This window comes from Rhinatrema bivittatum, chromosome 3 (genome assembly GCF_901001135.1).
Source record: "Rhinatrema bivittatum chromosome 3, aRhiBiv1.1, whole genome shotgun sequence".
Lineage (NCBI taxonomy): Eukaryota > Metazoa > Chordata > Amphibia > Gymnophiona > Rhinatrematidae > Rhinatrema > Rhinatrema bivittatum.
In genome coordinates, this window is record NC_042617.1 from 156,073,470 (window position 1) to 156,101,288 (window position 27,819).

Here is a 27,819-nt window from a genome sequence, read left to right on the forward strand (position 1 = left end):
CAAGTACCAAGGATTACAGAAATATTTGATAGAGGAACCATATTTGAAATATGTATATTGGAAGAAATACCATATTTGAAGAAATTCAAATGAGAATGTGGGATTGAAGAGTGGGCAAACTTTTTTTTTATTTCCTTTATGATGATGACATTGTTTGGGTATGCTTAGTGCATTTCTTTTATTCAATTCTAGATGTTAGTGACTTCACTCAAATGATTGTAATTGTTGGAAAAAGATAATGAAAATCATGTATATTGAAATGGAGCTAATGGACTATGCAATATGGAGCTGAGTTCACCCTAAAATGCTGCATAAAGGGGTTTATATAACTTTTCCCAAAATATGGAAGGCCTCTAAGCTGCATTTTTAGAAATTAGGATATGAATTATTTTGTTCACAAAAGATTGTTAGATAACTTGTGGCCATGCGTTTTTCCAAGTCCTAAATTTGAGAGATGTGAGCCCTAAAAGAATACATATTCAATTATTAGGCCTGCTTAAATATAGTAACATAGAAATGACGGCAGAAGAAGACCAAACGACCCATCCAGTCTGCCCAGCAAGCTTTCACACTTATTTTTCTCATACTTATCTATTACTCTGACCGCTGAGTTCAGGGCCCTTATTGGTAACTTTATGGTTCTAATTTCCTTCCACCCCCGCCATTGATGTAGAGAGCAGTGCTACATCTGCATCAAAGTGAATTATCAAGTTTAATTGGTTAGGGGTAGTAACCGCCTCAATAATCAAGCTACTCCCACGCTTATTTGTTTACCCAGCCTGTGCAATTCACTCCCTTGTTGGTTGTTGTCTGAATATAAATCATCTTTTCTTCATTCCTCCTGCCGTTAAATATATTTAGTTAAATCAAAAATTGTCATTTAGTACCGTCTAATAGAATAAAGATCATCTCAGTATCTTGCATGCTCTGCAATGTACACATATGGAAAATTCAGAACTTTCAATTAATTAGAGAGAGACTTCTTTTAGGTGGCTTAGCTTTAACCAGTCATTTAGCTGTTTTAAATGGAAAGGCACTGCACCCACCCCTTGACACACTTATGACATACTTTTTTAAGCTGACATGACCTCTCTGAAAGTTTCTTGTGTGGTTATTCTAACATTTAATTTACTTGCCATGTATAATAAATAATTTCTTTTTCCCTTAGCTGCTAGAAAAGCTTTTTTCTTTTATTGAATATCAGATTAAAGACTAAGGAGGTCATTTTCAAAGGAGTTACACACAGAAAAATGGCATATACACGCCTATGTGGAGCAGATGCACGTACATCCAAAAGGGCAACATACGTGCTTGTACTCATATTTGCAAGCAAAGCTATACGCAAAGTGGGTGTGTTGGGGTATGTGGTGTTTGCAACTTCACTCGTACTTTGCTATTTAATAAAGAAAGTACATGCAAACATCAAGATTGTGCAAACACTTTTACTTCAGCTAATATACTTGCCAGATTCAAACTTGCATTCTCTTTTGTTTGGCAGCTGGCTGCTTCTGGTGAGTGGACACTGCAGCAGGATAGGAGGAGAGGCAGAAGGAATTGGGAAGGGAGAGGATGGGGGGGGGGGGGTAATCGGGGAAATTGTTGTATTTACCCAGAAGCTTGTTTGCGCTTACCTTTCTTTGGTTAGTGACTGACATAACATTTGTTGTGTGTGCGGACCCTTGAACCGGGACGAGGTTGGAACCACCACTGAGGGAAGGCCCCCAGTGGTCCTTGTCGCTGGGAGGCAGTACAGGCGGAGAAGACCCAACTGGAGCTTCACCTTTACCAGCCCACATTCCCCTCAGGTTGAGCCCTTGGGTGCCGGGGCTGGCAGGACTTAGGTGCGGGTCTCTCACTTCGAGGCAAAGCGGCGTCAGAAAGTCCAGGTCGAGGCAGGCGGCAGACAGGTGAAACCGGGGTCAGGCAGCGAACAGGGAGAACGATGAGGCACAGAGGTCAGGACAGGCAACGAAGAAGCGAAGACGAGATCCCAAGCCGGAGTCAAAACCAGGACATCAGTCCGAGGACAGGAGCAGGCATGGAACTGGGACAGGAGCATAGGATCAGGAAGATGAGGCTGGAAGGTAGGAGCAGGAAGGCAGCTGGACCACAGGATCAGGAAGGCGAACTGAAGCGCAGGATCAGGAAGGCAAACTGCAACACAAGATCAGGAACAAGCAACAATGCACTCAAGGACGAGCAAGACCTGTTGCCAAGGCGCAGTGCAGAGGTTTGAGCTGGGTTTAAATACCCACGTGTGGTGACGTCATCTTCTGGGGATGCAGCAAAGTTTCCTGCCGCAAGCCCTTTAAGAAGAAGAGGAGAGAGGCGCACACATGTGCCTAGTGAGGCAGACACTGAGGCCGAGTCGGCGGCGTCCTGTGCCGAGGAGAGAGCCAGGATCGAGTGCCTGCCAGTGCAGGTAAGGGGGCCCAGTCGTGGGTTGCTGCAGCCAGGAGTCCTAACAACATTCCAGACAGGGTTAGTGTGTGTGTGTGTGTGTAAGTATGGTTACTGGGGTATACTGGTAGATGAAAGAATGTGACTGGGGCATACTGGATCATACTTGATGGGTAAGTGAGTGTGACTGGTGCATAATGGGGGGTGAGTGGCAAGAGAAATACATTCCATAATGGCAATAATTAACTTATGGATACTCATGGCACAACAGAGGAGGAGGAAGAGAAGGTAGCCCTTACAGAGAATACAGGATCAGAATACAGTTTTTGCATCTGTCTGAGGAGCAACTCATATGCAGGTTCAGGTTCAACAAGGCATCCATATTATACCTATGCCAGCAGTTAAAGCAGAACCTATGCCATTCCACCCAGAGAGGCCATGTCTTGTCAGTACACCTCAAGGTCATGACATCCCTGGCTTTTATTGCCACAGGCACCTTCCAGACAACTCTAGGGGTCATGGCTGGCATAAGCCAGTCAGCCACCTCCATATGTATTGATCAGTTTCTGACTGCCTTTCTTAGGAAACACATAACTATATATCTTTTCCTTGGAGAAGACAGCAACAACAACAGATTATGACTGGGGATTCTACTAAATTGCACACTTCCCCTCAATTTTGAGGGCTATCATTTGCACTCACATCTATATAAGTGCTCCATCGGCTGACAAGGCACCTTTCACAACCGCAAGAGCTTTAACTCCCTCAATATGCAGGTTGTCTGTTGAGGTTGTCTGTCATACCAAGGGGACCATCGTAGACAGTGAACCCAGATTTCCAGGATCGTATCACGATTCCTACAACCTCTCATAGTGAGGAATTCATGACCATTTCCAGGAAGGTCACATCACTGGGGGGTAACTTCTAGGTAGGTATGATGCTCTCTCTACAATCACACAGTTACTAACCTCTGCCCCTTTTCTCTTCCTGATATCTAGCTGGACTTATTGCATAGGCCCAGGAAGCCTGTTCCAGTCTCTATCTGGGAACAGTCCCACTGCCTATCACCATGGGATATCTCACTCAGCTCTGCTCTGTCTTCTCCCTTATAGGTGATAGAGAATACCCACTCAAAACCTGGCTCATGACCCCCTGGCATACCCACAGACTGCAGCAGATATACTCTACAACAGGGTCCACTAACAGACCAGAGTAGTCATCAAGCAAACTTTTGGCCTACTCAAAACATGTTTCCGCTGCCTGGATAGATCTGGGGGTTGCCTGCTCTACATCCCAACTAAAATATGTGAGAACTTTCTAGCCTGCTGCATGCTTCAGTACCTTGCCAAAACCAGAGGCTCGCCTCCTCCAGAGGGACTAGATGATCATCTTGAGGAGGAGGCGGAGAAGGAGGTGTATGACCTGAATGCAGAGGAATTGCAAGAGATATATTGTCAGATTCACCAGTAGACTATAGTTGAAAGGAACTCTCTGAGTCAAATACATTTTCAACAGTGAAGGTGCATTGATTTACAAGACAATGGTGATACTTGTGCATTGAAAACAAATTATTCCTTCCTAGTCCGTCCTCTCATTTTTGGTGGGGGCTCTAGTGTCTTGGACTGGTTTAGTCTGGTGCTTCTCTGCAATGGTGTCCAGTCAATGCTCACAGTGCCTTCAGAGGGCAGTGGCATGGGATGAAAGCTGCAAGAGGGCTATGGGGTGGAGTGTAGCTCCTGAGAGCTGACAGAGGGGGCCAGAGACTGAAGGCCTGCCAGCTATGGTGTTCCTCTTCTCTTCTGCAGCTGCAGGAGTAGCACATGAAGAGTCCATCCCTATGGTAGCAGATTAAGGGAGCCTTCCTCTGTGATGGTGGAGGTGTACCAGGAGGACTCATTGGTGCAGGTGGCAGATCCAGTGGAGAATACTTCTGGACTGAGCTTCTAAGAAGGTATTTTAAACAATGTCCATGCCTGTTGTACACTCTTAACTTTGTAGCTGCACCTTTCAGTTTTTTTCTAACTATTTTTCTCATTTTAAAGTCTCCCTTTTGAATGTTTAGTGCTAAAGCTGTAACGGTAACATCATTTGTACTCAGTTACCATGTTTTTTCAAACATTGCTGTATATTTATCTTTTATATATCAAACTTTGTTGTTATACGTTATCTGTTTCATTGTAAAGCATGTTGCTGCATTATGTTCCACTGTAAACTGAGGTGATGTTCCAAACGTGCCGCGGTATATAAAAAAAACCTTTAAACAAATAAATAAATAAATACATACATAAATTTACTTAATGGACCCTTTCCAGTCATTAAGTCAAATTTATGATCACTATTGCCGAGTGGCAATATTCATTTATTTTTTTTATTTGAAAACTTTATACTGCACTACCACTTTTGCTTATTTTTTGCCACATCCAATTTTGATTTAAAGCGGGTTTGTGTTTGGCTATTGTGCTTTGAATTTCTTTCACTCTCCTTTGTCGCTGCCTCCAAAATTGAGGTGGGGGATTGTCTTAAATGTAATTTTTTAATCCATTGTGTTGTATGTACATTTGGACCTTGCTGTATAAATTCTGTTTGTTTCTAAATTGACTTTTCCAGAGACAAATTATGAATAATTAGTTTATTTACATGTAGTAATTTGGAATGGCTCTGAGAATGACATATTTTTGTGGGTGATGCTACAGCCAGAAGGGCCTTCCTTTGATTCTGTGACTAGATGCCGTGGGAAGGAAATGGGCACAATGAGGAGGATCTTGATGTTCAGAACTGGCTTTGAAGTGTAGATCAGCTTATCAGATTCCTGTAAGTTGCCTGAAAAGACAGAAGGATGAGAGGAGTCAGAATGGATGGACATTAGAGAGAGTCTTGTTTAAATGCACCAGCTTCAGTACTTGAAAATTATAATTTAGCATGACCAGCCTACACATTTAAAAATACAAATAAATAGCAAAATGATCCAGCTTGTGGAAGAATCATAATTTATTTTCTACACTTATAAGCAATCATAACTAAACTGTAACAAGTCAGTTCATTGTACTTTCCCTTTGTGCTGTGCTGTTTTATGATTTCACTTGAACAAAGAAGGAAGTACTACAGCTACAGCAGAACTCTAGTACAGTGGTTCTCAATCCAGTTCTTGGGACACAGGCAGTCAATCTGATTTTCAATAAATCCACAGTGAATACACCAAGATAAATTTACATTCAATGATGGCAGTGTATACAAATCTCTCTTGTGCACATTTATTGAGGATATCCAGACTGACTGGGTATGGCCCAAGAATTGGGTTGAGAACCACTGCTCTAATGTCTGAAACAAAAATGGTAGCGTGAACACGGTGCCCTATTTTCAGTGATGCATGATCACTATTAGAAGAAATGCGTCATTGCACCTGGAACTTGCTTTCCTGAATTCAGTATGGTCAAATAGTGTATGTTGATGGGAAGGCTTCTGTTTGCTTTATAATAATTAAGACTAGTAAAGAGAGGTTAGTCTTGAATGTGATTGATTTTCATTGTCAAATTTTGGCAATATAAACCTAATTAATGCTGCTCACTGCTACTTAAACAAGGGAGAAAGTCAGCACTAATTTTCAGTACTGAATATTTACACAAATACAATAGAAGTATTTTATTTATAATTGAGGCTGTTTGCAGCTGTACTGTTGCATAAAAGGCATCAAACAAACAATTCTAGGTTATGTCAATCTGCCAGCATGATAGGTTTGGAAAATTATATGTAATGTAACCAAATAATACCCCAAAACAGTCGACTGCTTTTAATCACTGGCAAGTGTATGGAAACAGTCTGTACCATTAATTGGAAAAACCAGAGAAGGAGAGGTGATTCAGTCACTGGTGTCTGAAGAGATAATGAAAGGTGTTGGTTAGCTGACAGGAAAAGGCCCAGAATTTCCAGTAAAATTAAACTGATCTTATACTGCAATTTCACAGTCACTTTCATTCTTAATTAGGAGTTATAGCTTGATATGCAATATGAATGTCTAATAATTCCTCCCTGATAAACTACTTCTTTTTGAAAAGAGCTAAATCATTAAAGCGCACAAAAAAGGCAAAATAAAAACTGATATAATTCCATTGCAGCATTGGGGATGACACACAAAGAAGGCAGTTGAAATGAAAAAATGAAACTTTTTACCTTTTCATCAGGTGGAATGTAGGCCATCATTTCTTGTTCCAACCAGATCTATTTTTTTTCCTTGTTCCCACCAGATCTATTTTTTTTCCTTGTAAATTAATATCATGTGCTAAAACTTCATTTGCTTTTTTCTCATTTATCTTTCTCATTTTTTGGCCACTGTATATTATCTCTACAGACAAACAGGTCGATACTGTAACGTGCGGTTGAAGATTTCCCGTCTGTAACGTGCTGGGAGCGCACAATTCGGACGCGTAAGGCGATCCAGCGATACAGTCTCCAGTTTCACGCGTCCTTAGCGCTTCTTAAAACAGACGCATAACCCTTTCCGCACGCAGCATGTATATGATATGTAAATGAACGAATTAGCTGTATAATGAAGGAATTAGCTATTCCCCTCCGATACTGTGACGCGCGCTCAGATTATCTCCTTTGTAACCCGCTATTTTGCCGCGTCCTTAACCTGTTAGTTTACCGCCTACCCTCTACTTGGTGTTAGTGTGGTGTTCGAAAATTAAAACGGAAATAAAGTGTAAAAAATGGGGGTAAAACCGTAAAGTGTAAAAAACATTGCAGCGTAAGTTGTTTATATATATGTATAAATACCTGTCACTTTCCGAATCCCCCAGGCGTGCGGTCATCGAGGCGGCGGCGGGAGGATGGGCGCCCGTTCATCCAGGCGGCGGCGGGAGCCGGCGAGCGGGTGGGCGCGCGTTGGATCCAGGCGGCGGTGGGAGCCGGCGGGTGGGTGGGCGCGTATTCGATCCAGGCCGCGGCCGGGTGGGCGTGCATTCATCCAGGCAGAGGGAGCCGGCGGCGAAAGCGGCCTCCTGCTCCCTCTGCCTAGATGAATGCACGGCCCCCGCCGGCAGTGAATGAATGCCCGTGCGATTTTGGCGCTCAAGGCCCCGTCCGGTCTCCGGTGCAGCCCCAGTCCTGTCCCCTCCTCCCGAAGCAAAAAAAACAAAAAACCGAAAAAGTAGCAAGGCTCGGGCCTGCTACGATAGTCCCTTCTCCTCTCCTCCCGATTTCGGCGCTCAAGGCGGCCGGGTGGGCGTGCATTCATCCAGGCAGAGGGAGCCGGCGGCGAAAGTGGCCTCCGGCTCCCTCTGCCTGGATGAATGCACGGCCCCCGCCGGCAGTGAATGAATGCCCGTGCGATTTCGGCACTCAAGGCCTGTTTTTATTTTGTTTGTCCATGTATACAATAATATAACCCCACATTACTGCCTTACCAGCTTTCCAAATCAAAGCGGGAGATATTTCAGGCAAGGTATTTAATTGTATGTATTCAGTCCATTTATTCTGGAGAAATTTATGAACAGATTCATCTTTGTATAGGCTCTCCCAGTTCAGTTCCCACTGAGACTGGGGCATGATCAGAGATAGAAATAATCCCAATTTGTGTTGAATGAGTCAGTGGAAATAAGCTCTCTGAGATAAGTATATAGTCAAGTCTAGAGTATACTGTATGTGACTTAGAGTAAAAAATACTCTAATAAGCCTCAGGCAATGGATGTCGATTTACACCAGACATTCATCATTTTGCTATAATGGCTTAACAGCGCACGCGATAATGTGTTTTATCGGTGGAAATAGGCTGCATTGTCCCCATGATAGGAACGAAAATGCTTTTACCGCATTTTACAGAGAGAGAGACTCAGTATTAGGGAAATGGGTCACTTTACTATTTATTTCACTGTTCCGGGTGAGGTGTCAGGGGTGGGGAAAGCTTAGGGTGCAGCTTAAGATACACCATCACATGTACGTACAGCACAGTAGACACCTATGAAAATTGGGTGTCATTCAGAGCACTGAGAGTTGAAAGAAAAGTAGATTTGTACACCACATTTCAAACAAATTATTGCTGGCCATAAGGACAGTGGTGATTTTGATTTTGCTGGCTGTTAATCTTGATATTAATTTATTTTATTGCTCATCAATCTAATTATCGGGTATATTATTCAAACCAACCCTGTTCAAATAATGGGTTCTACCACAGATATATTCCATACTTATTATGTAGTGTGGTCAGAGTCATAGCCAGGCATTTTGGCACCTGTGACCAAGTGAAAAAGTGCACCCTCACTTGATACACAACACATGATATCCCGAGGCCACTGTCACGTGGTCCTGCTCTACTCCCTTTAGAGCTGCAGTGGCCTTGCACTTCCTAAGACACTTTCTCCTCCTCCCTCCGAGAGTGCTCCTGTCTCGTACTGTGCCTATCCTCTCCGACACTCTCTGCACCCACTCATCTACCCTCTCCAGGACCTGCCACACAGAGGTGCTCCTGCGTCCTGCCGGCCCCGGCACCCAAGGGCTCAACCAGCGGGGAACGAGGGCCGGTACTGGCGAAGTTCCTGTTTGCCTCTGTTCCCGGCCAGCCTCGCCTCCCGACGCTGGAGACCTGTGGGGCCTAACCCTTCAGGTAGCAACAACCCCACCTCGGGTCCACAATTCCTAACAATATTCTTGCGCCATCAGCACTGGCCTTGTCAACCATTTAAATTGACGCAAAAATTAGTAAATGGGAAGCTTTGAACAGAAATTCAGAAATAAGAGCACCTCTGTGTGGCAGGTCCTGGAGAGGGTAGACGAGTGGGTGCAGAGAGCGTCGGAGAGGATAGGCACATGAAGCTGCACATGAAGCTTATACCTCAGACTGCCTCAGGAATCAAAAAGTAGAAGATACAGAATCAGGAAGGGACCTCCTCATAATTAGTATATTATTATTATTATTATTATTTATTTCTTTTGTATACCGACATTCGATCGAGATATCACATCGGTTTCCAGATAACAGGTTGAATACGTAAAATAATCTTAAATGGTTCAAGAATGTTGCAATGAATAAAAATTTGAGGAATTCTCTACTTAAATTGCTTTTCTTATATTGTTGAAAATGTCTTTCACTGGCTTGCTCAATCAGATTTATAAGAAACATACTAAACTAGGAGTTTTCAACCTTTTCTAAAAATTACAGCCCTTCTTTTTCAATACTCTGTGTGTGTGTGTGTGTGTGTGTGGCAGGGGGTTAATGGGTGCCGATCCTCCCTTTCCTGGATCACTTCGGCATTTGTGAAACAGTGGCATCCTCTCAGCCAAATTACTCTGAAGCTGGCCATATATATCCCAATAAATATCAATATTAAAAAATATTTTTTCTACCTTTTTGTTTGAGGCATATTTTATTATAAGTTTTATCAATCTTACCTCTTGTCTCTCTTTTGAATCCTTTTCCTGGTTTTCTTTCCATTTTACTTTTCCAAGTGTATCTTTTCTTCTTTTTCCATCTCTCTTCCTTCTCCCATCTCTCTTACCAAAATTCTCTCTTTTCTCATTTTGCTCTTCTTCATCTTGTTTTTACAGCTGTCCAATGCGTTTTATTTATTTTATTTATTTATTTCGAATTTTTCTATACCGACATTCTTGAACAAAGATATCAAATCATATCGGTTTACAATTGAACATAACTGTCGCGGCTATGGCGTTACATCGAACATAGAACATTGAACAATAAACATAGAACAGGTCAACAGTTCAACAATAATATATAGTGAAATGCTTCATCATAGAGTAACATAATATATATAAATAGGGGAACAACAACTGGGGCGACTGTATGCGTAATATCAAAATACGTTTAATGAAGTGTCATTGTGCAGCTGCATAGTGGATAAGGCGTGGTGGTAGCATAGGGCATAAGGTAGCTATGAGAGTAAGACTGAGTGGTGGAGGGAAGGAGGAGTATGTAGGCAGGAAGGGAGTGAGGCATTAGAACAAGATTAACGGGATATGATGTGGGATATGATGATTAACGGGATATGATGTTTTCACATCTCCCTTATCTTGCCCACTTTTCTTGTTCTCACACCCTTCTACCAACCCTCTCAATCTCTAACTTCCTTCTCCCTGTCACCTACCACATCTCTTCCCTTCTCATTTTTTCACTCTCAACCTTTTGCTTGCCTTTCCTATCTCTCTACCTGACTCTCATCTGTATCTAAACTCTTTACCTTCTATCTTCCCCTCTCAGTGAACCAAAATCCTCCATTTTCTCCTATTTCCCCTTCTCAGTCTCTCTTCCTCATCTGTCTCTCCCCACGCTCCCTCCCAGTCTCACTCATCCTCCCACTATTGGTACCCAGTATCACTTATCATCTGCTGTAGTTCTCTCTCCCAACCACACTGATATTCCCCAGTGCTTCCCCTCAGTCTTGCTCATCCTTCTCCAGTGTACCCTACAAGTTTCAAGGATTCTCCCCCAGTGCACATTTTATGACTGCAGTGTCCACCCCGAAATCCAGCTTATTATTCTGCAATATATACTTTGTACAGAAGATCACCTCATAAGAACATAAGAAAATGCCATACTGGGTCAGACCAAGGGTCCATCCAGCCCAGCATCCTGTTTCCAACAGTGGCCAATCCAGGCCATAAGAACCTGGCAAGTACCCAGAATGACCATTATTTTATCATAATGTAGCAGTGCGTCCTGGGCTCCTCTCCTCGTTCCCCCAAACTACTGCTGCCACCATGGGTCTTTTTTCTTGTAGTAATTGCCAGTCCTAGTTCACACAGTGGCAGGGGCAGCTATAATAAATTGTGAAGAAGCACAGGTAGCAACATAAATCAGTGTGCTGGCTTCTTCTCCTAGGCTCAGCTCCCTCCTAGCTTCTGTAGGGGGAGGCAGGACCTGGGAGTGGAATGCTCAGTTTCCACCCATATTTCCTCCTGATCAATCACAGCTACTACCATAATGGGGCCTAGGACCAGCTCCTGCTGCAAGGCCTGCAGTAGCTGCAGCAGTTTGTGGAAGGGAGAGAAGGAACACGTTTTTGCTCAGGCCACCCTACATGTACCACTAGTTGAAAACCTTTGCATTAAAAACATTTTTAAAAATTGGACATTTAAGCAATTCATTTTTTTAAATTATGTAACGTTAACTCTCTCAACCCTTATAAAATGCACAAATTCCTTTACGCCTTGTGATTTCAGTAAGGCTTCTTGATTAAATTAGTTTTGTATACAAGCCTGGGCCCACTTATTATGCAGCTTGTGTAAGTCCTATTTATTTTATGCACTCTAAAATAAGCTAAGCTGTCACAATACTAAGCCTTGATTATATTCCTCCAATTACACATTAAAAATAGAGTATTTTTTAAAGTGAAGGCCAAAAGAGAAACGTCATAATAAGTGTATGCAAATGACATAAATGACTGAGCTTCATGAAGCTTTATTAGAATAAAAGCTGCCAAAAGATTTTTATAGGTTGACAAGACAGATGATTTTCACACATTTTGATGTGTGTCTGAATTATTTTTTATTTATTTTTTTTAAGTTATTTGGTTTATTTTGGTTTGTTTAATAAATGTAGAATAAAAACTGATGTCGACTAAAATTTTTCATAATGTTAAAGTACTGTGTAGTTTAGAAGGATAATGTTTTGAGTTAATAGGGGGTTTTTTTGTTTTGTTTTTTTTAATCTTTATACAAACAGAACATATACATGTGAATAAGTAGCACGAGCATGCAAATACAATAGAATAACCAAATTCTATCCCATAAGTAGTCCAATCAATGATTATAAATTAAAATGAAAAGCAGCTCAGATAAACCAGCATCTTTACGAAAAAAGAAAAGTATTTGTTCAGTTCGGTTTTCCATGTATAAGTCCCATAGGCTTTTAACTTTTCTTAACATAAAACAAACTATACCAAGGCCATTCGACTTCAACCAAAAAACCAAAACAAATATACACAATTGACACTAACTACCCATGCACACCCAAATACACCATTCACATTCATTCATCCTTATACACACAAACGAGTACTCTTATCAATAACTATGAACAAATTGTATTGCCAAACAGGAACTACTATACTTGATTTACAGATAATGTGGAATAGCCACCGGAAGTTAACACATTTTGGATATTAACAGATAAACAGAAATACATTTCATTCCATAGTTTCCTATAGTTCCTAAAGTTTGGATACAGCTTCCTATTCCTGAGAATTGCATCTAGCCTTTCTATTTGCATCCAGCCAGCTATTTTATGAAACCATTCGAATTTTGACGGGCTTTTGGGATGGATCCACTGGGATAGAATGGTAGTTTTAGCCAATAGTATTAATATATGAACATATTTGATCGTATGTATAAAAGTATCATGGAGCCACTTAACCGAACCCAGCATCAGAAACACACCGTAAAACGGTGGTTTCTGATGTGTGACCTTTTCTATAAGAGAGAACACTTCCTCCCAAATGCAAACGAGGCATATCTGATGCCTGCTGGCTGCAGGGTTGGTGCCATGCTGGGCATGCCCAGTAGGGGCCAGTCAAAGTTCTAGAAACTTTGACAAAAGTGTTCCGTGATTGGGCTCCATCCTGTGATGTCACCCATATGTGAGGACTAACATCCTGCTGTCCTGTGAGAACACCTGTTACAGGTAAGCAACATTTGCTATAGCCCAAAAAGGGTACACAATGTCATTAATCAGATCAGGTACTTCATATTTAAACTGTTGCTTACACCATTCCCAACAAAATCGCAATTGGCAAGCAACTTTTGAAAAACGAAAATGTGGGAGTCGTAAACCTCCAAATATTTTGGAATGTATAAGTGTTTTATAAATAATTTTCACCATTTTGCCCATCTAGATGAATTGTATGATAGCTGAATTTAGGCGAGTGACATCTTTAAATTTCAAACAAATTGGAAGCATCTGTAATTTATAAAGTAATTTTGGTAAGAGAGACATTTTAAATAGTGCGCATCAAAGAAAGGGAAAAGTCCTTCTACAATCGCAACTGATCGTAGATTCTAATAATGGAGTAATATTTAACTCGCACATTTGAGAGAGATTTCTGGGTATCCAAACCCCTAGATATTTCAAGTGCCCCTGCGACCAGGCCAAAGGGAAATGTCCAGTCCAATTTTTCCTTGTGCTGTCCAATATTGGCAGTGCTTCCAACTTGGAGAAATTGTTTTTCAGTCCTGCAAAAGCACCAAATTGTGTAATGAGGTTGAGAGTCTTTTTCAGTGAGGTCAAGGGTTCTCGAAGGAACAACAGCATGTCAGTTGTGAAAAAGCAGATTTTGTATTCGAAATTACCTAAAATAAAATCACAAATATCACTATCTAATCTTATTTTTTGCACCAGGAGTTCTATGGAAAGTACGGTATGTACAATATTGGAGATAGGGGACTTCCTTCTCGAGCTCCTCCCTGTAGAAAAAATGGTTCTGAATTAACATCATTAATCATCAGTTTAGCTGCAGGCAGAGTATATAAGATAAAAGATTCAAGGATTCTGAATTTGAGCAATGTTAAGAACATATAGTTCCACTGACTAAGCGGATTACATTTTGTACCTGACCCCACCGCTTCAATAAGGGGTAGATTTTTAAACTTAAGCATGTGCACGCCCCGGAACGCACACATGGATGTGGCTATTTTATAACACGCACGCATTGGGGCATGTGTGTTATTTTATTTATTTATTTTTATTTAACACTTTTCTATACCGACCTTCATGGTAATGACCATATCAGATCGGTTTACATCGAACAGGGTAAAAAACTGAAACAGAAATAAACATATGAACTGAAGTGGCAAAGTTACATTCAACAAGGAGGGTGAACTTTTGAAGGCTTATAAAATATAAAATATGTTATAAAATATGAGGGGCATGCGCACATGCGCGGTGGATTTTAACATCAGCGCGCTTATGTGCACGCGGCCCGTAACTCGCACACACAGAGGGGTAAATTTCATTTTCGCGTGGCGACGTGATGGTCCCTTTTCCCAGTTCCCTCCCAGTCCACTCTAATTAAGGAGCGGACTGGGAGGGAACTTTCCAAACCACCTAACTAAACGTCCTCCCTCTTCCCCTCTCCTCCCCGCCCCCTATCCCTATCCTATCTATCCCACAATTTTTATTTTACCCTTTGCTCCTCTTCTGGAGCAGTAGTAGCTTACATGCGCTGGCAGGCTGCTGGCGTGCGCTTCCTCAACACAGCAGCAAATGGCCGCTGTACCAGCTGCCTCCTGCCCTGCCCCTCCCCACCCCGCAGATCACCCCTTTCTCTGGGCCCAGCACTTCTGTGCATAATAGGGGTTACGCGTGTGGCTGGGCCCCTTTGAAAATGCACACTGTGCGCGCAAGGCCCAGCCACACCCATAACCCCTGACAGTCCCTCATGAGAGGCTTCTACGAAAACTAAAAAGTGGCGATGTCCTTTCGTGGATTTCAAACTGGTTAAAAGACAGGAAACAGAGAGTAAGATTAAATGGTCAATTTTCTCAGTGGAAAAGGGTAAACAGTGGAGTGCCTCAGGGATCTGTACTTGGACCGGTGCTTTTCAATATATTTATAAATGATCTGGAAACGAATATGACGAGTGAGGTTATCAAATTTGCAGATGATACAAAATTATTCAGAGTAGTTAAATCACAAGCGGATTGTGATACATTGCAGGAGGACCTTGTGAGGTTGGAAGATTGGGCATCCAAATGGCAGATGAAATTTAATGTGGACAAGTGCAAGGTGTTGCATGTAGGAAAAAGTAATCTTTGCTGTAGTTGCACGATGTTAGGTTCCATATTAGGAGCTGCTTCCCAGGAAAAAGATCTAGGCATCATAGTGGATAATACTTTGAAATCGTGGGCTCAGTGTGCTGCAGCAGTCAAAAAAGCAAATAGAATGTTAGGAATTATTAAGAAGGGAATGGTTAATAAAATGTAAAATGTCATAATGCCTCTGTATCACTCCATGGTGAGACCGCACCTTGAATACTGTGTACAATTCTGGTCGCTGCATCTCAAAAAAGATATAGTTGTGATGGAGAAGGTGCAGAGAAGGGCGACCAAAACGATAAAGGGAATGGAACAGCTACCCTATGAGGAAAGGCTGAAGAGGTTAGGGCTGTTCAGCTTGGAGAAGAGATGGCTGAAGGGGGATATGATAGAGGTCTTTAAGATCATGAGAGGTCTTGAACAAGTAGATGTGAATCGGTTATTTACACTTTTGGATAATAGAAGGACTAGGGGGCATTCCATGAAGTTAGCAAGTAGCACATTTAAGACTAATCGGAGAAAATTCTTTTTCACTCAATGCACAATAAAGCTCTGGAATTTGTTGCCAGAGGATGTAGTTAGGGTAGCTGGGTTCAAAAAAGGTTTGGATAAGTTTTTTAAGAAGTCCATTAACTGCTATTTATCAAGTTGACTTAGGGAATGGCCTCTGCTATTAATTACATCAGTAGCATGGGATCTTCTTGGTGTTTGGGTAATTGCCAGGTTCTTGTGGCCTGGTTTGGCCTCTGTTGGAAACAGGATGCTGGGCTTGATGGACCCTTGGTCTGACCCAGCATGTCAATGTCTTATGTTTTTAAGTTCTTAATCATCAGTCTGGTCATTATAAAGTCCCAAAAGTAAAGTCCAACTTTTTAGAATTTTCTTGTGCAAATAACACTTATCTGACCTCGACAACTACTAAGATCTCCCAATACTGGCCATGTTTTGGAATTTCTGCTTTGAGGAAGAATCGTCCACAGCATTAATTGAAGGTAGCCATCTTGTCTTGCCGTTTCATATGGGCTTTACTTGTGGGACTTTTTAATGACCAGCTTTGTCATTTAGAATATAACAGCAAGGAGTATTTTAGGTACTGACTTCCAGTTTTTGGACTTTATTTTAGTTGACAATAGATTTAATATCAGTTGATTTGAACTCTATTTTTAGATTATTCTGCCTTGTTGATTATTTTTATGACTCTGTATCCTTAAGTACTGACATGATGTATTTATTTTAGAGTACCTTTTATGCTATTTTCTTATTTTATATTGTAGGAGCTTTTTTATTGTAAATTATTTATTCATATAAACCGTTGTGAAAGTATCTTCCAAATGACAGTATATAAAAATGTATAATTAAATAAAATAAATAAATATGGGTACCAAGTGGCTTTTACAAGGTTTTCTGGCTGGCACCACAACAGGGTATGTAAATAGAACATACATGTTCTTGTTGGTGATACTTTGGGCTGTACTTTGAATGTCCTGTACTTTGAATGTCCTGAAGAATATTTTAATTTTCTTAGTGTTCAATGAGTTGTTAGAAAGTTGGTGTGACCCTGCTAAATTACAAGTATTTATGAAGCTCCCTCAAATGCATGTTTTCTAAGGGCAGGTTACAAGAATAGTCGTGTGTAGATGTGGACGGTCAGTCAGCATAAAGTTGACTTGGGCTCCTCCAAGTGTTCGGGATTTTCACAGTTGAAAGTTAGCAACCCTATCCCAGAGGTCGCTGAACTTAGAGAGCCCGACAACTTCTGCAGTGTATGCTGATCCTTCGCTATCTAGCTGAGAAGTAGCTGGTTGGACTCTTATTGGTTATGCTTGATTTTCTGTTGTCGGGCTGAGGCCCGCACAAGTTTTTTCAGTGGATTTTCCATTTCCTGCCAGGCCTGCAAAACTAGAGAGAAAAATATAGTTTCTAGGGCAGACTGCTTTTCAGCCAAAAGGTTCTGGTTACTTCCTGAGGTATCTTACCCGTTCCCCCCCCCCCCCCCCCCCCACTTAATCAAGAATATTCCTCTTTTGCTTAAAATCAGCAAGCTCTTTGTTCCAGAGTACTCTTACCAATAAATAAACATTTCAAACATGGGGAAAAATAATCTTCACTTTGAATCACTTGCAGAGAGACACCACCTTCCCAGGTTCTCTTACTGGAACTTCTGTGTAAAATTAAGCACCCAAAATCTCTGGTGCATCTACCCCAGTCCATTTGTTTTGGGTTTTTTTGTCGAACACCACTGTGATAGAGTCCCTTCCTGACCTCTGCATTTCCCATACCTAAGTAATGTTTCATACACAAACTTATGTGCTCTAACAATATAGATGTATTCCTAATACGTACTGGTGTGGCCCAGCAGCAGTTTTAACATGATGTACAGCCAAGAACAGAGAGAAATAATCCAGCCAGAGTTTCACTGGTTTAACAATGACCTTGAATCAGTCAGCTCCCAAAGTTTCCATTTAGCAAGATTCAGGGCCCAGAACTCAGCCAACACTGCCACAAACAAATATTTTATCCCTGGATTTGCTTTTCAACTGAAGAGCCTTGAGCCTCCTACTCACAGTTTCTCCCACGCCCTTCTGCTTGTGTTCCTGGGATACTGGTTTTTAAAGCTTTCTGGCTTCTCCTTCCTGGATCATTACTGTAAGTTATTGCAGCTGCTCTGTAGGCAACGGAATTAATGCCTTGATTAGCCTTCTGCTGACATAGATTCCTTGAACCATCTTCTCTCATGCTTTAGGGTCATTGTTGCTTAATGTTGCATTCAGTTAAAAGGTTTTTTCTCATTTATTTTGAAGGCAGCTCTGCATTAAAAATATCACTTTATTATATCTGCTCAATTTTCTAGTAAATGTCATTTTACGTTCTTAACTGTCTGTTTAATAATAGATTTTGAAGTACAATCTGTGTTTTAGTTATGAGATCATCAGATAAGAGCTAACTTGTCTCATGATGTCATTAAAAGAAAAACAAAGCTTGAACTAAATAATTTTTCAAGGCTTAATTCATCCACAGTCTGGATATAAACAAAATAATAATAAAAAAAAAGTTATTTGCCAAGATGGATATAGAAACCACATTCTATGATTTAAAAAGAATATGGCTCAAGAAGCCCAATGTGTATTGGGAAAACTGAGTAGGCCCCCTGGGCCCTGATGTACTAAAGGGTTTTTCCTATTTTGTGCCTGAGGGAAAATGTTTAGTACATAGTTCCCTTATACAGGTTTTTAACCCCTGCTGTGAATCAAGTAATACATTATCAACTTCTTTCTAATCTACATGTGCCTCATCACCCTTTCTTGATCTTCAGAATTACTCTCCTAATGTCACCAACAATTAGAATTGGGTCAAGGAAGCGCAAAGAGCTTACTCAGGCCATGATATCAGCTGGAACTGAAGACAAGAAGCTAAAAACACTAACTCATACGTCTCACCAGACTGCCTTGTTTAAATATATTGAAAACCACTTGCTCAGCTTTTTAAACACAGCGTTCTCAATCTGCTACTCTAAAATCCTTTAAATGCCTATCAGGACTGAAAACAAGTCTGTTATATCTGCTGACTTGAAGAGAAACAGAAACAAATTAGAGAAAACCAAAGCAACTGGGAAAGGAACATCTTTAGTTGATAGGATGCCCAGAGCCAGAGTATTCAGATTTTTCTCAAGAGTTTAATCAATAAGATTATTACAAAGAGCAAACAAGAAAACATCCTAAATGCAAGTTTGATTTAAAATTAATCTGGATAATATCAAAGAAGAAACACCTTCATTGACTAAATAAGATTCTAGCTGGATATAAGAGCTGGCTGCACACAGCCCATGCTTTTAACTATGGTTTAGCACTTGACAACCAAGCACCCTCATCCAGCAAGAGGCAATTGTAGGACAATTGGCATATATAAACTTATATAAACGATACCCTTTATAATTTATCCAAGTTTATTAGAGAATATCACAGTTCTGTTTGTCTTAGATAATGGATATTTTATTAAGGTTTCTATTAAACCTGTTGCAATAAAAACTATTACAATAAGCCTAATGATTGTCAGGTGCACAGGAATATATATTAGCAAATTTAAAATAGGAAAATATTCTGTTCTTACAAAATGAGCAAGGCACTAGCATATCAAATTAACCAGAAACTTGTGTTTAAGAAGTTTAGGATTACTACCTCAAAATAGGAATATAAATGGTCAAACCTTCCAGCTCACAGCCTAGACTTAGGATCTCTCTCAGAGGTGGCAGGGAAAGGTATTATCTGATTTCACTGCTTCTGTTGTCTCACACTTGGCTGGGCTTCTGCAATTGTAGCATCTCATAGGAGATCAGGAGGCAATCCCACCTACCTGAGGGTAACCAGGATGCTCAACCCCGAAGACTAGAAACAGCAGGATAGGAGTCAGTCTGTATCAGGTGATCCGTGTGACTCCTCTTCCCTTGCCTTGATGATGTTAAGTTTTTTTTCTCTTTGTTCTCTCCCTTATATAGGGATCAATCTATATTTCTTAGTTCATTAATGCATATCAATTAGCTTCAAGACCATCAATGCCATTGGTCTAGTTCATCCAGGATTTTTTCAAACTACAGGTCATCCCTCAGCCATAAAGACATTGAGCGTAAGTTTGTGGCAAACATCTTGAGGCTCAGAAAGGCAGATTTGTGTAGCTAGGCCATAAACCCCAGCTTCGCTGGTGCCTATCAAGGTCTGTTTTCCACAAATACTGTCTTTCATTGTCCTTGTTTTCCTGTGTAGAGCCTTCTTTGTTGAAGTTTGCTCTGAGAATATCCTTTCTTTATTCAGAGAAAGATGTCAAGCATCCCAAATGTCTTGCAAGAGAAATTCCATATTGTCAGCATATTTACAGTTAGAAGGTTTTACTGGGCTATATTCCTATACAACCTTTTGGGACTTTAGCCTCTCAAGAATGACATCATGAGTGGAGCTATGGGGGAAAGAAAGGGGCAGTCACAACCAGTGCAGTTGCACCAAGGACCAAGCAGTGAAAGGGACTCCAACAAGATCAGGCTATGTCTGTGCAGCCTAGCCAACCAGAGATCGTGCAGCTTTCACACAGTCAGATCAATACAGTAAAGTGCAATCGCGGTTACCCTGCTCCTAACTCGCCTTCTACTCACTTTCCGGCTGCGTTAGCCCTTCCCGCGATACACTATCCCCTTTAACTCATCCCTACCGCCTCTTAAAATCCCCGGGTAACCCCTTCCGCCCGCGGCATGTATATTAAATGTAAATGAGCGAATTAGCTATTCCCTCCCATACAGTAACGCGCGCCCCGACTATTGCTTTTTTACCCTGCCGTTTTGCCGCGCGTTTACCCTGCTAACTTACCGCCTACCCTTACCCCTGCGTTAGAGGCAGGGGTAAGGGTAGGCGGCAAACTTTCCCCCAGCCCCCGCTCACCTGCCCTGGCCGCGTCCGGCGCCAATAGCCTTTGACCTTACTATGTCACAGGGGCTACCGGTGTCATTGGTCGGCCCCTTTCACATGGTAGGAGCAGTGGACGGCCGGCGCCATCTTGTGCTCCTACCATGTGACAGGGGCCGACCAATGACATCGGTAGCCCCTGTGACATAGTAAGGACAAAGACTATCGGCGCCATTTTGAATACTGGCAGCCGACGGCCCGAGAGTGCAGGAGATTGCTCCAGGACCCCTGCTGGACCACCAGGGACTTTTTAGCAAGTCTTGAGGGACCCTCCTGACCCCCACAAGACTTGCCAAAAGTGGTCCAGCGGGGGTCCGGGAGCGATCTCCTGCACTCGGGCCATCGGCTGCCGGTATTCAAAATGGCACCGATAGCCCGAGTGCAGGAGATCGTTCCTGGACCCCCGCAGGACCACCAGGGACTTTTTAGCAAGTCTTGAGGGACCCTCCTGACCCCCACAAGACTTGCCAAAAGTCCCTGGTGGTCCAGTGGGGGTCCGGGAGCAATCTCCTGCACTCTCGGGCCATCGGCTGCCAGTAATCAAATTGGCACCGATAGCCTTTACCCTTACTATGTCACAGGGGCTATCTGCGCCATTTTGAATACCGGCAGTCGACGGCGTGAGTGCAGTAGATGGCTCCAGGACCCCCGCTGGACCACCAGTGAGTTTTGGCAAGTCTTGGGGGGGTCAGGAGGGTGGGGGTTTGTTTAAATTTGCTCCTTTAGATGGCCGAATAATTCGGTGAAGATGCATTGTATTCGTGGAAATCGCAATACGTTTCGCTTCCCCACGAATACAATGAATATGGCCCTATATGTTGAGGATTGCCAATACGGTGCAAACGAATGCACACCCCTAGTTGTTAGGGTTGTTTTGGTACAGGAGGTTTACTATATTGTAATGGTAATTCTATTTATTAATGGCTTTCTGAGGGTCAAGCTCACACCCAGTACGTATTATAAAAAGTCTAATTCCGTAGGAGCTCCAAGTGTCTTTTTTGGAGAGTTTTCTGGTTGGCACCACAAGAGTGCATGTAAATATAATATGCATGTTGTAAATGTTATTTTTGCCTCAGCAGACTGTACTTTTGAATGTTCTTTTTCTTATAAAATGTGTTATAAATGTATAATTTGTGTGTCTGTAAAGGATGTGGGGGGGGGGGGGGGCATATGTGCAGTGCTGTAAGGTTTGCCTAGGGTACCTAATACCATTCCCTATCCATGGGATAGGGGTGGGCAAGTTGGATTTAAAAAATATAGATTGCAGGACAGAGCTGGGCTTTATTTGATGGGCCCGGGACAGACACTGAATGAATCGGGGGGGGGGGGGGGGGGGGGGGGAGGAGGGAGGGACAGTACAGTAACTTTTCACACAAGGCAGCAAAAAAGCTAGCACTGGCCCTAGCTGGGAGCCTCTGAATTCAGCTTATATGAAACCAGAATCATCATCACCACAGCCACATAGCCAGGCTCCTTGTTGTAGGCCCAAAGCCTCTTCCTCACCATGGCCATGCAGGAATCTGTGGCCCAGAGCCTGCCATGCCAGGTGTCCTGTCAACCACAGTCCCTAGGAGGAACTGCTGCTGACATAATGAAGGGTGAGAGGAAAAACATTCTACAGCGAGGACCATGTGGTGGACCAGCAGCAGGAATCACCTGCAGAGGAGTAATGGCAGCCTTGGAAGAGAGAGCCATTGGAGGAAGGAACAGAGTAAAAATCTGCCTTCTTGGGAAAGGAGGAGGGTGAAAGAGGGATGATACTGTTGCTGTGCATGGGTGGCAGGGCAGAAGGGAGATAATGGGCAGTGGTGAATGCCAACAGGAAAAAGAAATTGTTCAAAAAACAAATTAAAGATTTTAATTTCTCCTGTTGATAGTTTCTTCTGCCCAGTATTTCTCTCTCTGGTGTCCTACCTATGCCTAGAAGCCATGGTGAGGTGAAGTATGGTTTGTTTATTCATCCCCTAGCTCTGGAAACTCTTCAGCCACCCCTACCCCTCCTCCCCCCCCCCCCTCAGTAGTTCAAAACGATTAATGTGACCCACTTTCTAAAAAGTGTGGGGCTCCTGGCTTACATACAGTAAAATTAATAAAACCTTGTGCATGAAGAGATCAGAAGGAGAGTGAGAAGGAGGCCGGAGATCTACCGGGGGCAGAGAGAAAGCCAGCTGCCTGTCCCAATGGTGATTACCGCGAATACTCAATGCATCTGACGTCACAGAGTGGGCGACGCCAGAAGGGGCCTTCATAAGTGGCCCTTTATGCCAAACTTCCTAAGAGATCGGAAGGAGCGTGAGAAGGAGGCCGGAGATTTACTGGGGGCAGAGAGAAAGCCAGCTGCCTGTCCCGATGGTGATTAACGCGAATACTCACAGCGTCTGAAGTCACAGAGTGGGCAATGCTGGTAGGGGCCTTCATAAGTGGCCCTTCAGTGGCACGCAGATGCCGCCAGCGCACCACCTAAGCCGCGTGCGCCAAAGGGGCACGCGGCTTTGTTGCATCTCCAGACAATGTTTCCCTATAATTGAAGATCTTGGAGGAACTCTTCAACTCCTCCCTCTCAAGAAGGGGCTATCCTGGACTGAACATAATCTTGTTTAAGCTAAGTGGTCTTTCCAATCTTATTTTTTGCTATTTTTGAAAGTTTCACATTTAAGCTATGCCTCACTCGTCCCGGAAGCGCCAGGCTCATGAGAGGCCAGCAATGGAGGGACCAATAGGAGTTCCTGTATTGGGCCCAATGGATGCCCATGTCAGGTGAGAGCGATAGTTTCGGATAAATTTTCGCTTGAAGAGAGCCAGGAAGGTTTGGATTCCCTTCCTGACTCTGTACTATCACTCTCTCCGGTTATGAGACACAACCTGGGAACCCCGCGACTATAAGAACAGTAACATATGTGGAAACCACGTCCCCATTGAGGGAAGTAGAGGGAAACCCTGGAACAGCAATGATACCCATCGCGGAGGGAGCCACTTTAGTTGGAGACTCAGATGGGACTGTAACGGAGGGGCAAATGTCATACCAAGTAGAGTCTAATATTGCCTCTGATATAATAAGTTGTGAAGTTGATATTGTGCCTATAGTTAGACCGCCTGTTTTCTCTTTAGAAACCATCTGGGAAACCTTAGTAGTAATAAATAAAAATTTTACTTTATCTTTAAAGCCTTTAGCAAAAAGAATAGAAAGTGTTGATACTAAAGTCAATAAGGTAATATTTGATTATGTTAAAAGAGACCAGGCTATAGAGTCAACTAAGGTAGATATAAAGAAATTGGTTGAATAGAATGCAATGTTAATAAAAGAAAATCAGTATGTAATAAGAAAAAAACGGATCCGTAATAAAAATTTAAGATTGGTAAAGTTTCCCAAGTTACCAGCTATTTCTGCGAAAGAAATGTGGAGCAAATTTGCATTGGAATTTTTAAAAATTCCTCAGCAGGCTTTGCCTCCACTGAATCAAATTTACTATCTTCCCTCGTGGAAGAAAGAGGAGGAAAAGGATCAAGATTTTCAAGAGATTTCCCCTTTGAATGTATCAGAAATTTTAGAATCATCTAATCTAGGGGAGGCTCAACCGGCCATAATGATTATTTCTTTTATATTAACTACAGATAGAGATTGGGTTCTAAGGCTATATTTTAGAAATATCAAAGAGAAATTCTACCAATTAAATGTGAGGATTTTTCCAGACGTTACTAAAGAAACACAAAAAAGAAGAAGGCAATTCTTGTTAATGAGACCAAAACTTCTGCAAATGGGAGCCTTGTTTAAGTTAAGGTTCCCTTGCAAATGTGTATTCTATCAAAATGTTAGGTATTGTTTTTTCCAACCTTCACAATTGACAACATTTATAATAGACAGGATTAAGGATGAAAGCTTGGTGTTAGCAACCCCTTAGAGAGTTACGGATGGTTCTCAATTATAAAGTAAACTCCCTAGTTAAGATTGTGTTGTATTTCTTTAAAAACTTTTGTTTTTGGCTTTTGATAACCTTCACGTGTTTAAGGTGAACCCCTTCTATTTGAGGACTTTGGAAATTATGGTTAAGAATTTAAAATTTCTATAAATATATGTAAACAAGAAAATTTCTGAAAACCATATGATGTTATATATCAAGGGATTCTTGATTATGGAATTTGAAAATTGAAAAAAAAAACAAAAACTTGTGCATACCTATAAGTGCTTAAGGAATGGTCAAATGTCTTGGCACTTAAGATTCTCAAACTTAAATTTTATTAGAATTCAAATGATCAGGCTTTTAAGAAGGCAATAGGATAATCTGCACAGACCAGTGGTTATGACTCTTATCAATCTATTCTTCCAAGAAGGCATTGGGGGCTAACCTAACAGCAGTCATATGGCTACACTGGGCTTCAAGAAGGCATTGGGGTAACCTGTATGGAGCGACCATGGTTAAAAACCCAAACTTTAGTGGATATGGGAAACCCTGATATTTTGGACAAGGACTTCACCAATTTTGTAGCTGTAGATCATTTAAAAACCCAGTAATAAGACATGGTAGGGGACTTGAGTGGTGGATTTAGTGTTGCTCTTTTAAGAATTATAGGGGTAGATTTTCAAACCCCGGCGCGGATAAATCCCAGGGTTTACGTGCATGGCAGGGCCTTAAGTTCGCCGGGTCAATTTTCAAACGGCCCGGCCACGCACGTAAACCCCGGGACGCATGTAGGTCCCAGGGCTTGAAAAAGGGACGGGGTGGGGCGGGGCTAGAGGCACCCGGCACAACGGCCATTTGTGCTCTGAGGCAGGAGCAAAAGATAAAATAACAAAATTTGGGGTAGTTAGGATAGGGATAGTGGGAGGACAGGATATGGGAAGGGGAAGGGAGGTTGGGCTAGGGGTTGGGAAGTTACCTCCCAGTCCGCTCCTTAATTGGAGCGGACTGGGAGGGAACTGGGGAAGGCACCGATGTGTCGCCGCACATAATTGCAAAAGTTGACACCTCCCCCCCTTGCGCGCACCGACTTGGCATTTTATAACATGCTCACGCCAGTGCACGCATGTTATAAAATTACGTGTTCATGTGTGCGTGCCGGGTAGCGTGCACAGGTTTTGAAAAACTACCCTGTAGAGTAAGTTGGCAAGGCCTGAAATGGCCCTCCAGTGGAGGTGCTAAAGGCCAGTAATTTAATTCTGGACATGCTTGGAACTGATATGGAGGCGATGGTGGGAAAAGGGGTGAAGGAGAGGGGGAGGGAGGAATTGGTGTTGGGTTGAGATGGGAATTTGTGTGCTTATCTATCCCACGTAGAAGAATCACAACTGGGAAGACTGGATGTTTCAGTTTTGTCTTTTTCTGCCGTCATTTACCATGTTACTGTGTAACAGTATGTAGTAACAAAGGCTTGACTTCATCAAGCGATAACTCCAGGTTTTTGTTTTTAATATTATATAGATAGGCCATTCTGTGCTACATTATCAGAGTTGTAGTTTGCATTGCATCTGTTAATGTGTCAAGGTTCTATTAACTGTTCAGAACAACTGACTTAGAAAGTATTACTTTTTGTTTGGTAATTAGCTGCACAATAATGAATTCACAGTTTGTTAGTTTAAGGGATATCGCCTTGTTTTTCCATAGACAATCTAGAAGCCTCTGAAAAATTGTTATAATAAAGTGCATATAGCCATCCAGAATGCTGACAAATATTTAATGATGATTATCCTTTATGGAAATCCTGCATTCCAGGAAGAAAAAGTGCTAGGTATGTATTAATATTTAATACAAACTATTTATATGTACTTGAAAACCTCACATAGCTAGTGCCAGCCATCTGCTAAGCACCACACAGCTACTAGTTATAAAATGACTTAAAGACCAGAGGAGGGCTACCAATCACTTCCGAGATATTGTTCCTTAATCAAATGTGTACAGTCGCTACAGAAGGAGATCCAGATGGTGAAAGAAACCCTGCAGACCATGCTGGTACAGCTCCAGGCAGCTAAAAATCAGGATGATGTTGAAGACCTGTGTGACAGCTGGTGATCTGGAAGAGGCAGATCTGGAAGGAATAATGCCAAGCCTTGAGAGTGTGTTGTAAGGTCGATTAACAAGGAACTGCTTTTAGTAACTGAGCACTGCTCAGCTATGCCTCAGGGGATCTGCACCCTCCTCATCTCATATGACAAATGTCTAAATCAACTAGAGGGAAATAGAGCCTGGAGGTCCATCAGCAGCACCTGCTTTCTAGACCAATCTCTGCCCCAGCACAAATTGCAATACAACTTTCACAACAGCATTTTGCAGTAGAAATAGAGTATAAGTAGCAATATTATAAAGAATGCTACAACTATCTTTAATGTAAGATTCCTTAGCATTCTTTCAGCTGATCCTAGTGTTCTTGCATTAAAAATATGTAATCTTTTTTTTTTTGTTTTAAAGTGTAATACCTAAATCTTGCTGAACACATTCAGTGCAGTTCAGAGATAAAGCTACCTGTGTGCTGTATAAGCTTTCTAACAATATATATTTTGTTTTGTTTTTAATATATTTTTAATATATTGTTTGTGTAAACTGCATTTTTGAATTGTAAAAGAAAATAAATCCCTCCAGGTATCACAGGTAAGCTTGCTTGATGCATCCAATATTATTGAATTTACTAAACTCAGAAATTGCAATACATGTTCTGTCATTAAACCTTACCACTCATGTTCTGTCATTAAACCTTTACTACTAAAGAGCATTAGTTTGACAAAAAGTCCCCTGGCTTCATTTACTGCTGGTTGTTTTCTTAATTTACAGTAAGTATAATGTCTACTAGCTGTTGAACCCAAAACTGGTAGTGGCACTTGCACAATATGTCAGATAAATAAAACGCTGTGATCCATTTAATTGTAGGTATTATTATTTGTATAGCACTACCAGGTATATGCAGTGCTTTTCAGACATACATAGTAGATGATAAAGGGGATGGAACAGCTCCCCTATGAGGAAAGGCTGAAGAGGTTAGGGCTGTTCAGCTTGGAGAAGAGACGGCTGAGGGGGGATATGATAGAGGTCTTTAAGATCATGAGAGGTCTTGAACGAGTAGATGTGACTCGGTTATTTACACTTTCGAATAATAGAAGGACTAGGGGGCATTCCATGAAGTTAGCATGTAACACATTTAAGACTAATTGGAGAAAATTCTTTTTCACTCAACGCACAATAAAGCTCTGGAATTTGTTGCCAGAGAAGGTCGTTAGTGCAGTTAGTGT

At 41.9% G+C, this 27,819-nt stretch overlaps 1 protein-coding gene across 1 annotated transcript in view; it reads left to right on the top strand.

The window, feature by feature from the left end:
- DISC1 (DISC1 scaffold protein) overlaps positions 1-27,448 on the top strand; it is a 699,528-nt gene extending 672,080 nt beyond the window's left edge. Inside the window, exon 14 of the mRNA XM_029593853.1 lies at positions 26,496-27,448. Within this exon, the coding sequence (XP_029449713.1) occupies positions 26,496-26,608 (113 nt within the window). The 3' untranslated portion in view covers positions 26,609-27,448. The remainder of the gene's footprint in view (positions 1-26,495) is intronic.
- Positions 27,449-27,819: the final 371 nt, after the last annotated feature.